The sequence below is a fragment of the Scomber japonicus genome, chromosome 13 (genome assembly GCF_027409825.1).
Source record: "Scomber japonicus isolate fScoJap1 chromosome 13, fScoJap1.pri, whole genome shotgun sequence".
Classification (NCBI taxonomy): domain Eukaryota; kingdom Metazoa; phylum Chordata; class Actinopteri; order Scombriformes; family Scombridae; genus Scomber; species Scomber japonicus.
In genome coordinates, this window is record NC_070590.1 from 9,127,093 (window position 1) to 9,140,876 (window position 13,784).

Genomic DNA, 13,784 nt, shown 5'->3' on the forward strand with positions numbered 1-13,784 from the left:
TTGGTGGCCAGCTGCTTCCTGGGGGCTTTGCCTCCGGTAGACTTACGAGCGGTCTGCTTAGTTCTTGCCATTTTTGTTTGTTTCTTTGATCAGGAGAAATTATTACGGAGAAGAGGAGACACGCTGCTCTTAAAGTGTCGGAGCTGCTGCGTAACTCTGACGCTACTTCACACCTCCGGATCCTCATTGGTGAGCGGCTCCTCCTGCAGCTCAGCACCGCCTACAGGAGGCTGACACTCCGCTGCTTATTGGACAAAAGTCCTTTGAAAAGGTCCGCCAAAATGAGAGCTGGTCCCCCGTAACTAGAGCGTAATTTCTGGTTGGTCTGGCTCGAAGCCTCCCGCGCATTGGCGGAGATATAAACGAAGTTTTCACAGAGCTGATCACATTTTCTCTGAGTTTAACCTCTCGAGAAGAAGCTTACAATGAGCGGAAGAGGCAAAACCGGAGGCAAGGCCCGCGCTAAGGCAAAGACCCGCTCCTCCAGAGCCGGGCTCCAGTTCCCTGTCGGTCGTGTCCACAGGCATCTGAGGAAGGGCAACTATGCCCAGCGTGTCGGTGCCGGTGCCCCCGTCTATCTGGCGGCTGTGCTGGAGTACCTGACCGCTGAGATCCTTGAGCTGGCTGGAAACGCTGCCAGAGACAACAAGAAGACCAGGATCATCCCCCGTCACTTGCAGCTAGCTGTCCGCAACGACGAGGAGCTCAACAAGCTGTTGGGTGGAGTGACCATCGCTCAGGGTGGTGTGCTGCCCAACATCCAGGCTGTGCTGCTGCCCAAGAAGACCGAGAAACCCGCCAAGAAGTAAATTTTAGGCCTCGGTCCTCAACAACACAACGGCTCTTTTAAGAGCCACCAACTTCTCTATAAAGACCTCACATCCTCATGTTTTGTAACACATGGTCTTGTAACACTTATAATGATGAATTAAACGGTTTGTTGCCAGCAATATCAGTGTATAAATGATTACCATTTTAAAACTAGCTATCAGTATTCATTACTATGTGTTGATCATGAAAAACACATCAATATAATCAACACACAACCTCTTAATATTGTATGTTAGTCAAAGGGAAGATAATAAAAGTTGGTAACACTACTACTGTTTGTAATTTAAATTTAGTCAGCAAAAAACATCCATATTCCCCAATACTGTGAATGGTTAAACTTTGTAACTAGAAGATTTACGCTGAAGTTATGCATTAACTTATTATTAACTTGATTATTTAATTGAGAGTGCATTATTGGTACATGGATGAAATATACCTCAAATTACAGAATGATTCACATTAATGTAACTGTAGAAGTCCAAATAGGAATAATGTAATCATTAATGTTATGAATAAAATGAATCAACATTGAAAAGTAAATGCCATACTAAATTGTTAATTGTAGAAATCATATTTTCTCATTATCTTATAACAATGGTTATTCTGTGTATTATCATGTATGGAATTCAGACAAAATGATTTTTATACTTGTTATCAGTAATTATAATTACTTATAGTAGGAAAATTAGCCCCAGCACTCAAGGATCTGAAAAGTATTCTGATAAAAACGAATTAAAAGTAAAATTATTAAAATTGGCAGATTTTGAAAACAGTGAGTACTTGAAATCACAGAAAAATCATAAGGTTCAACATTTTGAGGGGCTACACTCTAAAACACATCAAGAGGAAATATTTCTGATTTGTTTTCCAAATCAGTTATAGTTGTGATGTTCATTAATGATTAAATATTAATCATAATGGCATTATATTAAAATGGCTTTGACATTTTATTGCATTTACAGATCTTGAGTGATATTCTGTATTTGTTCTACTTACTGCAGATCACACTGACACCTTATTATTAATTTATTATGTAAATATCCAATTACAAATATGATCCATATTAAGATGAATATGACTGAGCAGGCAGCACATAAATAACTGCTGTCACTTATCACTTGTCCATATAACCACCTATAAGAGGTACTCTCTCTGATTGACACAGCCATTGTTGGATGTGTTTCTGAGGGGAATGAACTGGAATATAGGGAGGTCATCAGGGACTTTGTCAGCTGGTGTGAGCTCAACCAGCTTCAGCTTAACGCCAGCAAGACGAAGGAGATGATGAGCGATTTCAGGAGAAAAACATCCCACTTCACACTGGTGAACATCCAGGGTTCGGACATTGAGGTAGTGAAGAACTACAAAATCCTGGGTGTTCACCTTAACAACAAGCTGGACTAGACTGACAACACCCTCGCTCTATACAAGAAGGGCCAGAGATGCCTCCAGGAGACTGAGATTATTCGTGTGTAGTGTGCAGGGCTCTCCTCAGGACTTTTTATGACTCTGTGGTTGCTTCGGCCATCGTTTACGCTGTGGTCTACTGGAGAGGGGCCAGCACGGACAGGGACAGGAAGAGACTCAACTAACTGGTCAGGAGAGTGAGCTCTGTTCTGGACTGTCCGCTGTACTCCCTAGAGGAGGTGGGTGAGAGGAGGATGTTAGTAAAGCTGACATCCAACATGGGCAACACCTCTCACCCCCATATGACACTGTGGGGTCCCCGAGTAGCTACTTCAGCTTCAAACTGTTATACCCACGGTGTAAGGAGAGACTCGCAGGTCTTTCATTCCAAACGCTGTCAGACTGTACAACACCAGCACAACCTGAACATGTTATAGTTTATTTTCTCAATTACACCACTCATCACCATATATATTTCAAATGTATTTCAACATTTTGAGGGGCTACACTGTAAAACACATCAATGGTTGATTTGTTTCCAAATCAACTATAGTTGAGATGTTCATTAATTATTAAATATTAATCATGTTATAGTAAAATGGCCATCGTCATTGTATTGTATTTACATATATTCTGTATTTGTGCTACTTACTGCAGATCATACTGACACCTTAGTATTAATTTATTATGTAAATGTAAAATATGATCTGAGTATACTGAGATAACAGAATATGACTGAGCTGACAGCACAAATAACTGCAGTCACTTACCATGTTTACATACCACCTATAAAAAGGTACTGAGAAGGAAAAGGGCTGCATCTGACTAACATGTCAGATAATATGTAATGCACCTGTGTGTTTAATTGTATACATAATTTCACTTTACTGACTAAAATAATCAAAGTTCAAACTAGTCAGTAATATAGAGACACTATATTAATGGATAAAACATAATTATTAGGATAATGCTCTTTAGGTGAGATGTGGGTGGCTCTTAAAAGAGCCTTTGTTCAGGTTGAGGGGTTCAGACTGTTGACAGCTCACTTCTTCTTGGGTGCTGCCTTCTTGGCTTTGGGCTTGGCCACCTTCTTTGCGGGAGCCTTCTTTGCTGCGGGAGCCTTCTTGACCACTTTCTTGGGGCTCTTGGCGGCCTTCTTGGGGCTCTTAGCTGCTTTCTTGGCCGCTGCGGGCTTCTTCACCTTCTTAGGGGATTTCTTGGCGGCTGCTGCCTTCTTGGCTGCTGTCTTGGGCTTCTTAGCCGCTGCGGGTTTCTTGGCGGCGGGCTTCTTAGCTTTAGGAGCAGCTTTCTTCACGGCCGTCTTCTTGGGCTTAGTCTCCACCTTCTTGCTCATCTTGAAAGAGCCGGAGGCTCCGGTTCCCTTGGTCTGGACCAGAGTCCCCTTGGTCACCAGGCTCTTAACGGCGGTCTTGACGCGGGCCTTGTTCTTGTCCACATCGTAACCTCCGGCAGCCAAAGCCTTCTTCAGAGCGGCCAGAGACACGCCGCTTCGCTCCTTGGAGGCGGACACGGTTTTAACGATCAGCTCGCTGACGCTGGGGCCGGTCTTCTTGGGCTTTGCTGCCTTCTTCTTGGCGGCTTTCGCCGGGGCGGCTGCGGGAGCTGGAGCCACTTCTGCCATTGTTTTCTCAGAGTTTGGATCCTATGTAAATCACACAGAGTCTGAATAGACTAGTGGAGAGTCTGAGGCAGGAGGCTGCACTTAAACACACCATGAGAACCGTGGAGACTCAGTCCCGCTGCTGGCTCCGGAGAGCAGGGTGAATGTCTGACACTTGTGTTTTCTAGTAGTAAGAAAAGAGGAAAAAATAAGTGTGGGACAAGTACTGAAGGCTGACAGGGAAGACAGCAGATAGCGGACATGTTTGTCTTCATATTGAAGTCACGTAGAGCTCTGATGCTCTCTGTATTTTGTTTGTGGAGCAAACAAACATCACCTGTTCACCGCCGCGGACAGCACTGCGCAGCGACTTTTCTCTCTCATTTCTCTCCTAAAATGCTGTAAAATACATCCGAGCTCCACCAAAAGCAGTTTTCCAGCTGGCTTACATGTTTGTTCACAGAGTCAAAGTAAAAACAACCATCTGTTGATGATCATTTTGTAACAAAATGAAGCTTTTCTGGTAGCAGCAAACACACTGATCGGGCTGACTATTCGGTTTAGTCAGACTTCCTGTCAGAGCTGATCTGTAGCTGTGAACATTTCTTTTGTTATCATGAGGATTATTTTTAATATCCATAATCAAAAACAATGTTATCTACAGTCAGTGCAATGTGTGTTACACTTCTTGTTTATTGTTTTATTTGCAATAAACAGGAACACTGACAAATACATTACAGCACAGTAATACGTTATGTCAGTCAATCTGTAACATATAACCTGTTCATTGTTGCTCCTTAATGCATAATTGTTTAACTTTAACATAATTGAATGATTTCAAAATCATTTCATTTACAATATTTATTCATGTATTTGTTTGTGTGTGTGTGTGTGTGTGTGTGTGTGTGTGTGTGTGTGTGTGTGTGTGTGTATTCTGGTGTTGTTGACTCAATGAAATTCAGTACTTGTGTTTTACAGATACTCTTATGAAAGTGACTTGGGGCACAGGTGTAACATTTTGTGTTACATCCAGTTATGATTAATTCCATTATATTATTAGTTTATATAGTAATAGCTAAACAGTGAAGTCATTTTAGCAATGTTGTCTTTAATTTCACAGCCAATTTAAGGACAGTTAGCTTCTGTAGTGTCTATATGTAAGACTGTTTTCCCTTTTCAGGGGAATTATATTTACAAAATTAACTTACTTACAAAATTAACTTACTCCCAAACACTGTTTTACTTCTCATCCAAAGAAACACATCTAGAAAGTTCCTGTGAACTGAGGTGTGCATTAATTATCTTTGAACATTGCTTGACTCTACCAGACATTTACATAGTGTTCAGCATTTCTGTTGAGAAATGTGAAACACACCATTGTGTAATAAGTGTTAACTGTTCTTTTATGTACACATTTCACAAATATAGCTTTCATTATAGGTCAGTCATATTTTAATATTCACAAGATAAATACAATATTTGTATCTGATTTTCATGTGCACATATTAACTGGCAGAAATTAAACAGGCATGTGCAATGCACTGTTACAGTAGTTGTTTCCTGTAAGTTGTAGTTGAGATCTGTATAATATGTATATGATGTATAATATAACATTCACTTAATTTTTAATTGTGGTCATCAAATACATATGAGAATACCTTTGTGACTTTACAGAAACAGTCAGGCAGAAAATCAAGGAATAATATCATCAGGTAAATTTGTGGGTGTTTTTAATGAAACAGTTAGTCTGTCTGATCTCACTCTGGACACAAATATAACAACACTTTCATCACATGATAAACATCAACGGCTGCTCAGACTGGTCCAGAGATCAGCATGATGAATATGATTTAATATAATAGGCAAGGTGCATGTCATACACAATGGCAACTCAATGTGCTTTACATAAACAATTACCCCCCCCCCCCACATAATAAAAACAAAGTACAGAGAAACAGAAAGTGAGAAATAAAATGCTAGAATAGAGCATTAAATATAAGATTGCAGCATAAACTAATAAATTAGATGTAAAAATATTAAAAGGACATAGAGTGCAAATGAAAGATTAAAATGTAAATTGCTTTACAAGCACAATATACACACATTTGATTACATCTATTTGTTTATCTGCACTCATAGTCACACACTGTACTGAAGTGTGAACCAAACAGACTCCACTCTGCTGTCATCTCTTAACCACTACAGACAGTACTTATGATTTAGTATAAATAGATAGATAATAATAGATAGTTTATTATGAACTAATACACACAATAAATCAGAATCACTGATGTTTATTATGAACTAATACACACAATAAATCAGAATCACTGATGTTTACCTACAACATTATAGAATCGGAAAGGAGACTCCTTAATTCAGTGAACTCATCCATGAAAGCTTTACACTGAGCTAAGAGGCTTTTTAAACTGGGCATTAATCATATATATATATATATATATATATATATATATATATATATATATATATATATATATATATATATATATATATATATATATATATATATTTTTTTTTAATACAGCTGGGGAAAATTAAAATAAGAATCATATTTGAATCAGTTTTGTTACTGGCCTTACTGTGTTTATTATGATTCCCATGAGCTGCAGTCAGTCTTCCTGGAGTCCAAACATGCATGAAATTGACAGTATATGATGCAATAAAGACTTTAAGATCTGTAATGTTAGCCATCTCAGAATATCCAGTATGAGAAATATGCTGTCAGATTATTTTGATTATCTAACATGTGGCAGGAAGCAAAATATAATAAATTGAGTCAGTTATTTTTTAAGTAGTTGCAGATAATGTGAACACACTGTAACCCATCCCATGTCTCCGTTTGCTTTGAGTGGTTAACACACTTTCCGGTTTTCTTCCTCATGTCCCATTGTCTCTTCCTCAAAGTCCACACACAGCATTTAACAGATGTCACTCAAGGACATTCATTTAAACTTACACTTGCTTCTATGTTCACATATGAAACGGTGATAAGAGGACAACTCTCAGAGGAAGTGGGTGGCTCTTAAAAGAGCCTTTGGGTTTCAGTATCAGTGGATCAGGTTTAACCTCCGAAGCCGTACAGAGTGCGGCCTTGTCTCTTCAGAGCATAAACCACATCCATAGCGGTCACGGTCTTCCTCTTGGCGTGCTCGGTGTAAGTGACGGCATCACGGATCACGTTCTCCAGGAACACCTTCAACACACCGCGGGTCTCCTCGTATATCAGACCGGAGATACGCTTCACACCACCACGGCGAGCCAGACGGCGGATGGCGGGTTTGGTGATTCCCTGGATGTTATCACGGAGGACTTTACGGTGACGCTTAGCGCCTCCTTTACCGAGTCCCTTACCTCCCTTTCCTCTGCCGCTCATTTTGACTGATCTTTACTCAAAAAGAGAATAGTCGAATATGAGACTGTTTTTCTGAGTTTCTGTATTTAAAGCGTGTCTGCGGACGTCAAAGAAGACAGGTGACGCAAACTTTACTGGGCGGTGTTAAACTCAGCAGCTCCGCCCACCCAGAGCAGGGGTCATAACTTAATAGCCAACTTCCCGAAATACAGTCAATTTGATATCAGTCAATAAGCAGGTTGTTATTAAAGAAACCAGGGGCGTCACTAGGTTTTAAAGACAGGGAGGGCTTAGCCCCCAGGAGATGCACAGGATATGAACGTTTAATTTCACAAACAGCTAACAAAAACTGAGAAATTGCTTTTCCACTTTTTGGACAGATTTAACAGAGATACTTTACTGTGTAAATGTTTTAGGCCACCATTACATATTATTAATATCTCTCTCTTGACTATCTCCACTTTCCATTCATTACTCTCCTAAATAAAAGCTCAAGTTAAATAAGTCTTATATGGTGCACTTGGACTGAAATGTTTCATTTTTCATATACATATCGAGTTCCATAAAATTCCAAGACTGTCTGCATCACAAATGACTCTATCTTGTGAAATCCTTTAAGTCTCATATTCGACTTTTCTCTTTTTGAGTAAAGATCTGTGGAAATGAGCGGCAGAGCTCAAATACGCCCAATGACGCCACTCAAAACAACCAATCAGTAAAACATAACTTAATATAATTTACTTATCATTCAAAGTTGCACATCAGTAAAAATGATAATAACCAGCTTCATAGAGTTTAACATATTAATCGGACATGAAGGAAACAACAACAAACTTAAATTCTGCCCTCAGTCTTTCTGACAGGGAGAGTTAGTTTCTTTTCAATACATGATTAATGATATAATGGAATTAAATGGGTAACTATTGCTCCCAGTAATAACTTTGTCTATTTACTAATTGTTTGAATGTGATTTTAGTGTGTACAGTATCATTTTTTTTTGTCAACATGTATGTGTTTTAAAGTCAGGAATGATTCAATTATTGTAGATTGTAGTTATTATAATATATTATTCAGTAGGGTTGTCGGAGAAACTGACTTTATGTACTTTCATATACCTATGTAATTCCTAGTTCAGGGGAAGATTATTACCTGAACAAACATGTAATACATGGACCATCCCCCAACATTGTACTTAGCCTGCCTGGCATGTTATTAAAAAAATAATTACTAATAATGGATCAGTTGAAACATATTATCCAATACTGTTAATTTTGTGTAGTTTTTTTGTGATTGATTGTAGCATGTCCTATGTTTTTAAAATAAAAATGTCAATGAATGTGAGTGTGAAGCTTTCAAACACCCCAAGCCATAACTGGCAACACTGCACATCACAATAACTTAATGCAATCATAGTATTCATTCATTCATTTTCCATACCACTTATCCTACAGAGGGTTACAGGGGAGCTATAGGCAATCCAGCTGCCATTGGGCGAGATAGGCAATCCAGCTGCCATTGGGTGAGCAATTAACAGCAAATTAATACTATTTATTAATTAATTATTAATTAATATATTATCCATCATTCTTTATTTCACATTGAATATAACAAACTTTTTTTTGTATTTATAACACAACATATTATTAATACAATTTGCATGACCAAACATATTTGAACCCTTAAGTTAATATTTTTCTAGCAAAGACTTTTGAGACAATAACTTCAATCAGGTGCTTTCTGTAACTCTGTGTGAGAAAACCACTCCAATTCACTCAGGTCTGATGAGTACCATCTCCCAACTGCAGGTTTCAATTTTCTCCATAGATGTTCAGACGGTGAAAGAATTGTTCCTTGAACTTGAAGGCCAGTTTGGATCTGTACTGCAGTTTTCCATGGTTCTTTCTTGACTATTCAATAATCTGTCTGTTCAATTTATTTTTCTTCTTCAAGTTAACCAACATTCAAAAATAATAGTTATGATCTTAAAAATGCCTTTAATTTCATATTTAAATTTCTCACTGCTACATAGTGCATTTACAATTAATTGTTATACATTTTAATACATGGCATTTCACAGAAAATGTTTATTGTAGTGGACATAAACAAATATTGATAGACAAAAAAATGACTTGACATCATTTATACATTGCAAAAATACTCATGACTTCTTAAAACATATAAATTAGTGGTAAAATAGTTGTAAAATAGTTCTTTTGTATAGTCGCCCTTAGAAAGTTTACTAAATTTTCTATGGATGTCAATGTCAGATAATTTCTAAGATGCGCATTAAAAATACTTTGAGACATTATAAGGAAATTATTACCTGAATGTCAATGAAAGTTATTTTCTTCAGTCAGCATAACAATGTATATACCTCACTCCTACAGACAACGGTCATTGGTTAATTCATATATTAACAGTAACTAATAACATAAAAAGTCATGTTCACAGCTACAGATCAGCTCTGACATAAAGTCTGACTAAACCGAATAGTCAGCCTGATCAGTGTGTTTGCTGCTACCAGAAAAGCTTCATTTTGTTGCAAAAAGATCATCAACAGATGGTTGTTTTTACGTTGACTCTGTGAACAAACATGTAAGCCAGCTGGAAAACTGCTTTTGGTGGAGCTCGGATGTATTTTACAGCATTTTAGGAGAGAAATGAGAGAGAAAAGTCGCTGCGCAGTGCTGTCCGCGGCGGTGAACAGGTGATGTTTGTTTGCTCCACAAACAAAATACAGAGAGCATCAGAGCTCTACGTGACTTCATTATGAAGGCAAACATGTCCGCTATCTGCTGTCTTCCCTGTCAGCCTTCGGGACTTGTCCCACACTTATTTTTTCCTCTTTTCTTACTACTAGAAAACACAAGTGTCAGACATTCACCCTGCTCTCCGGAGCCAGCAGCGGGACTGAGTCTCCACGGTTCTCATGGTGTGTTTAAGTGCAGCCTCCTGCCTCAGACTCTCCACTAGTCTATTCAGACTCTGTGTGATTTACATAGGATCCAAACTCTGAGAAAACAATGGCAGAAGTGGCTCCAGCTCCCGCAGCCGCCCCGGCGAAAGCCGCCAAGAAGAAGGCAGCAAAGCCCAAGAAGACCGGCCCCAGCGTCAGCGAGCTGATCGTTAAAACCGTGTCCGCCTCCAAGGAGCGAAGCGGCGTGTCTCTGGCCGCTCTGAAGAAGGCTTTGGCTGCCGGAGGTTACGATGTGGACAAGAACAAGGCCCGCGTCAAGACCGCCGTTAAGAGCCTGGTGACCAAGGGGACTCTGGTCCAGACCAAGGGAACCGGAGCCTCCGGCTCTTTCAAGATGAGCAAGAAGGTGGAGACTAAGCCCAAGAAGACGGCCGTGAAGAAAGCTGCTCCTAAAGCTAAGAAGCCCGCCGCCAAGAAACCCGCAGCGGCTAAGAAGCCCAAGACAGCAGCCAAGAAGGCAGCAGCCGCCAAGAAATCCCCAAAGAAGGTGAAGAAGCCCGCAGCGGCCAAGAAAGCAGCCAAGAGCCCCAAGAAGGCCGCCAAGAGCCCCAAGAAAGTGGTCAAGAAGGCTCCCGCAGCAAAGAAGGCTCCCGCAAAGAAGGTGGCCAAGCCCAAAGCCAAGAAGGCAGCACCCAAGAAGAAGTGAGCTGTCATCAGTTTGAATCCCTCAACCTGAACAAAGGCTCTTTTAAGAGCCACCCACATCTCACCTAAAGAGCATTATCCTAAGTGCATTGTGTTGCAACCATGTAGTGTTTTCTATTAATATAATATATAATTGTGCCATGTCCCTTCATTCTGTAAAGTGTACTCATATTAAATATAATATTATCTACATGACACTGATGACAGCTGCTTGGCAGGTCATGTGGAAAAATTGTGACTGGAGTTATTATTATACACCACCCTAACACTATTCAGAGCCACCCACCTCTCATCTAATGATGATGATTGCAATTATAACATGGTTTACGCATAGTGTCTTGAAATTTACTACACAAATATATGACGAAATATGGATTTCTTAGTTAAAAATAAATATTTACTGACATGTCAGAGGGAGCGAAAAATGATAAGGGACTGCACTTATTTATATACTGTCTGCTCAGTCATATACTGTCATCTCAGAATATCAGTATTCATTTATTATGTAAATGTCAGTTTTACAAATATGGTCAAAGCTGTCAGCATGCTCTGCAATGAGCCGCACAGAAAATCACTCAAGATCACACTGAACTGTTAATGTACCATAATGAGAAAAGCCATATTAACATAACATGATTAATATGTTAGATCAACATCATAACTATAACTGATGTTGTAACAAATCAGAAATATTTCCTTTTGATGTTTTTAACAGCGTGGCTCATCAAAATGTTGAACATTATGATTCCTGTGATACAATTACCCACTGTTTTCCAAATCTGCCATTTTAATCATACTTTTAATTAGTTTTTTTTATCAGAATAATTTTCAGATCTTTTGAGGGCTGGAGTAAATTTCCAGGTTAATAATTACTGATGATTATAATGAATGATAATGAGTATAATAAATATATCTGAATTCCATACATGGTAATGTACAGAATAACCATTGTTATAAGATAATGAGCCAATATGATTTCTACACAAGACTCAAGACTTAGTATGGTATTTACTTTTCAATGTTGATGACTCATTTTATTCATAACATTACATATTATATTATTCTTATTTGGACTTAGTTACATTCATGTGGGTCATTATACAATTTAAGGTACATTTCACCTATGTACAATACTCATCGTCTGGTAAATCAAAATAACTTCAGAATAAACTAAAACTGCTGATGATTCAAAATGAGCAAACAAAAAGGCAAACTATTAGATCAGTGTTGGGGGTGTGATCTAATCCCAGACAACCCAGAGTTAAATCTGAAGGTACCTCCTTAACCCCAAACCCTGTTTTGTGGTACAGGCCCCTAGTTGCCATTACTCCACTGTATTTACAAAAATGCAGCTTTAAATTGTATTACTGACATCCTGTTCATGGGATTAGACACAATGTCTGACTGTTTCACACATATGATTTTCCAGATGTATTTTACTGCCAGCAGAAGCTGCTGACCTCAGCTAATCAAGACCTTGTATTTTTGTCTTGATATCTTCACAGTACTCTCTAACCCTCACAGCTCTGGGGGTTAGCTGTGGTGGCCTGCTGTGACCATATAGTTACTCTGAACCACAAGTCAGATGTGTGTGATGGCTGAAGTAAGCCTATATACAAGTAATTATATAATATTTCAGTGAAATTAAGCAGCAACTCCTTTTGGCATATATGCCCTTATTTTAAACATACTATCCCAGAGAATTAAGTATACTTCATTTATTAGATACACATGAATCAAGAGAAATTTTACCTTTACACATTTTATAAAGAATAAAGCTCTTTGGTGAAGTTGTGGGTGGTCCTGAAAAGGACCTTTGGGTTGTTGGTTACAGACAACAGGTTTACTTGGAGCTGGTGTACTTGGTGACAGCCTTGGTGCCCTCAGACACAGCGTGTTTGGCCAGCTCACCGGGCAGGAGCAGACGGACGGCGGTCTGGATCTCCCTGGAGGTGATGGTGGAGCGCTTGTTGTAGTGAGCAAGACGGGAAGCCTCACCGGCGATGCGCTCAAAGATGTCTCCAACAAAGGAGTTCATGATGCCCATGGCCTTGGAGGAGATACCGGTATCAGGGTGGACCTGCTTCAGTACCTTGTACACGTAGATGGCGTAGCTCTCCTTCCTTGTCTTTCTCTTCTTCTTGCCGGTCTTGGTGGCTTTAGACACGGCCTTCTTGGAGCCCTTCTTGGGTGCTTTGACTGGATCAGGCATTTTCGCTGGTTTGATTTCCACAAACGAATACTTGCACTAAACCCAACCAGTCATTATATATCCATCTGATGTAAATGTTACTGCGCTGTTACTCGCACAGGATTGGTTGAAATCTTGAGCATGCGCAGTACAAGACACCGGCCCTACCTTCAAGGAGAGATCTGACCGCCTTTTTACTTAAAGAGCCCCTCGTATTGAGGAGTCTTCACTGTTTGTAATATGCTGGTCCAATATTCATTTTATTATTTATAATTTTCATTCAGTTAAAATCCGGAATTTATAAATGTCTGGTTTGATACAAGTTACATAATTTTTCATAAACATTTAGCCTAATAGTAATACTGATATAATGAATAATAACAGATCAGCACCCATAAAAAACGTTCTCATTATTATTATTTTTTTACACCATTGTATGTCAAATTATAATTAGGAACTGACCCTTAATGGTCTGATCCTAGATTCACCCCTGAATAATTATGAAAGCACAATAGTAGTTGTGTCTTGTGACATAGGAAATGAAAGTACCAGAATGTCCACAAACACATACAGATAAGCTCATAAATGTATAAAACTCCATTATGCAATAAGGAATAGTGCCTTAAAAAACATTACTTACACACCACTTGGTAGTATAATTTTGAATATAGCTTCAAAGAGAATTTATTATACTAGCAGTAATTTGTATACTCACAATTTAACATAAGCCCTGGCATTA

General features: G+C 39.0%; 4 protein-coding genes across 6 annotated transcripts in view; 2 read left to right on the top strand and 2 right to left on the bottom strand.

Annotated features, from left to right (window-relative positions):
• The first annotated feature begins 425 nt into the window (after positions 1-425).
• LOC128371397 (histone H2A-like) lies at positions 426-809 on the top strand. The gene has a single exon (XM_053331715.1). The coding sequence runs from the start codon at positions 426-428 to the stop codon at positions 807-809; it is 384 nt and encodes a 127-aa protein (XP_053187690.1).
• Positions 810-3,179: 2,370 nt separating this feature from the next.
• On the bottom strand, positions 3,180-3,885 carry LOC128371394 (histone H1-like). 2 transcript variants are annotated; one of them, XM_053331710.1, is made up of 2 exons: positions 3,371-3,880; positions 3,180-3,328 (listed from the first exon to the last, which is right to left on the bottom strand). In XM_053331710.1, the coding sequence occupies exons 1-2, from the start codon at positions 3,878-3,880 to the stop codon at positions 3,281-3,283; spliced, it is 558 nt and encodes a 185-aa protein (XP_053187685.1). In that variant the 3' UTR covers positions 3,180-3,280. The 2 variants fall into 2 exon arrangements, with proteins under 2 accessions (XP_053187685.1, XP_053187686.1); XM_053331711.1 differs by having other exon boundaries at positions 3,180-3,885.
• Positions 3,886-10,255: 6,370 nt separating this feature from the next.
• LOC128371393 (histone H1-like) overlaps positions 10,256-13,784 on the top strand; it is a 36,515-nt gene continuing 32,986 nt past the window's right edge. Inside the window, exons 1-2 of one of the 2 annotated variants that reach the window (XM_053331709.1) lie at positions 10,256-10,765; positions 10,808-10,855. In XM_053331709.1, the coding sequence (XP_053187684.1) occupies positions 10,256-10,765; positions 10,808-10,855 (558 nt within the window). Of the gene's footprint in view, positions 10,856-13,784 lie in introns of those variants that run through there. The other variant, XM_053331708.1, reaches the window with a different exon arrangement.
• Positions 12,698-13,079, bottom strand: LOC128371405 (histone H2B 3-like). Its single transcript, XM_053331722.1, has one exon. It carries the CDS (start codon positions 13,064-13,066, stop codon positions 12,698-12,700), a length of 369 nt encoding a protein of 122 aa, XP_053187697.1. The 5' UTR covers positions 13,067-13,079.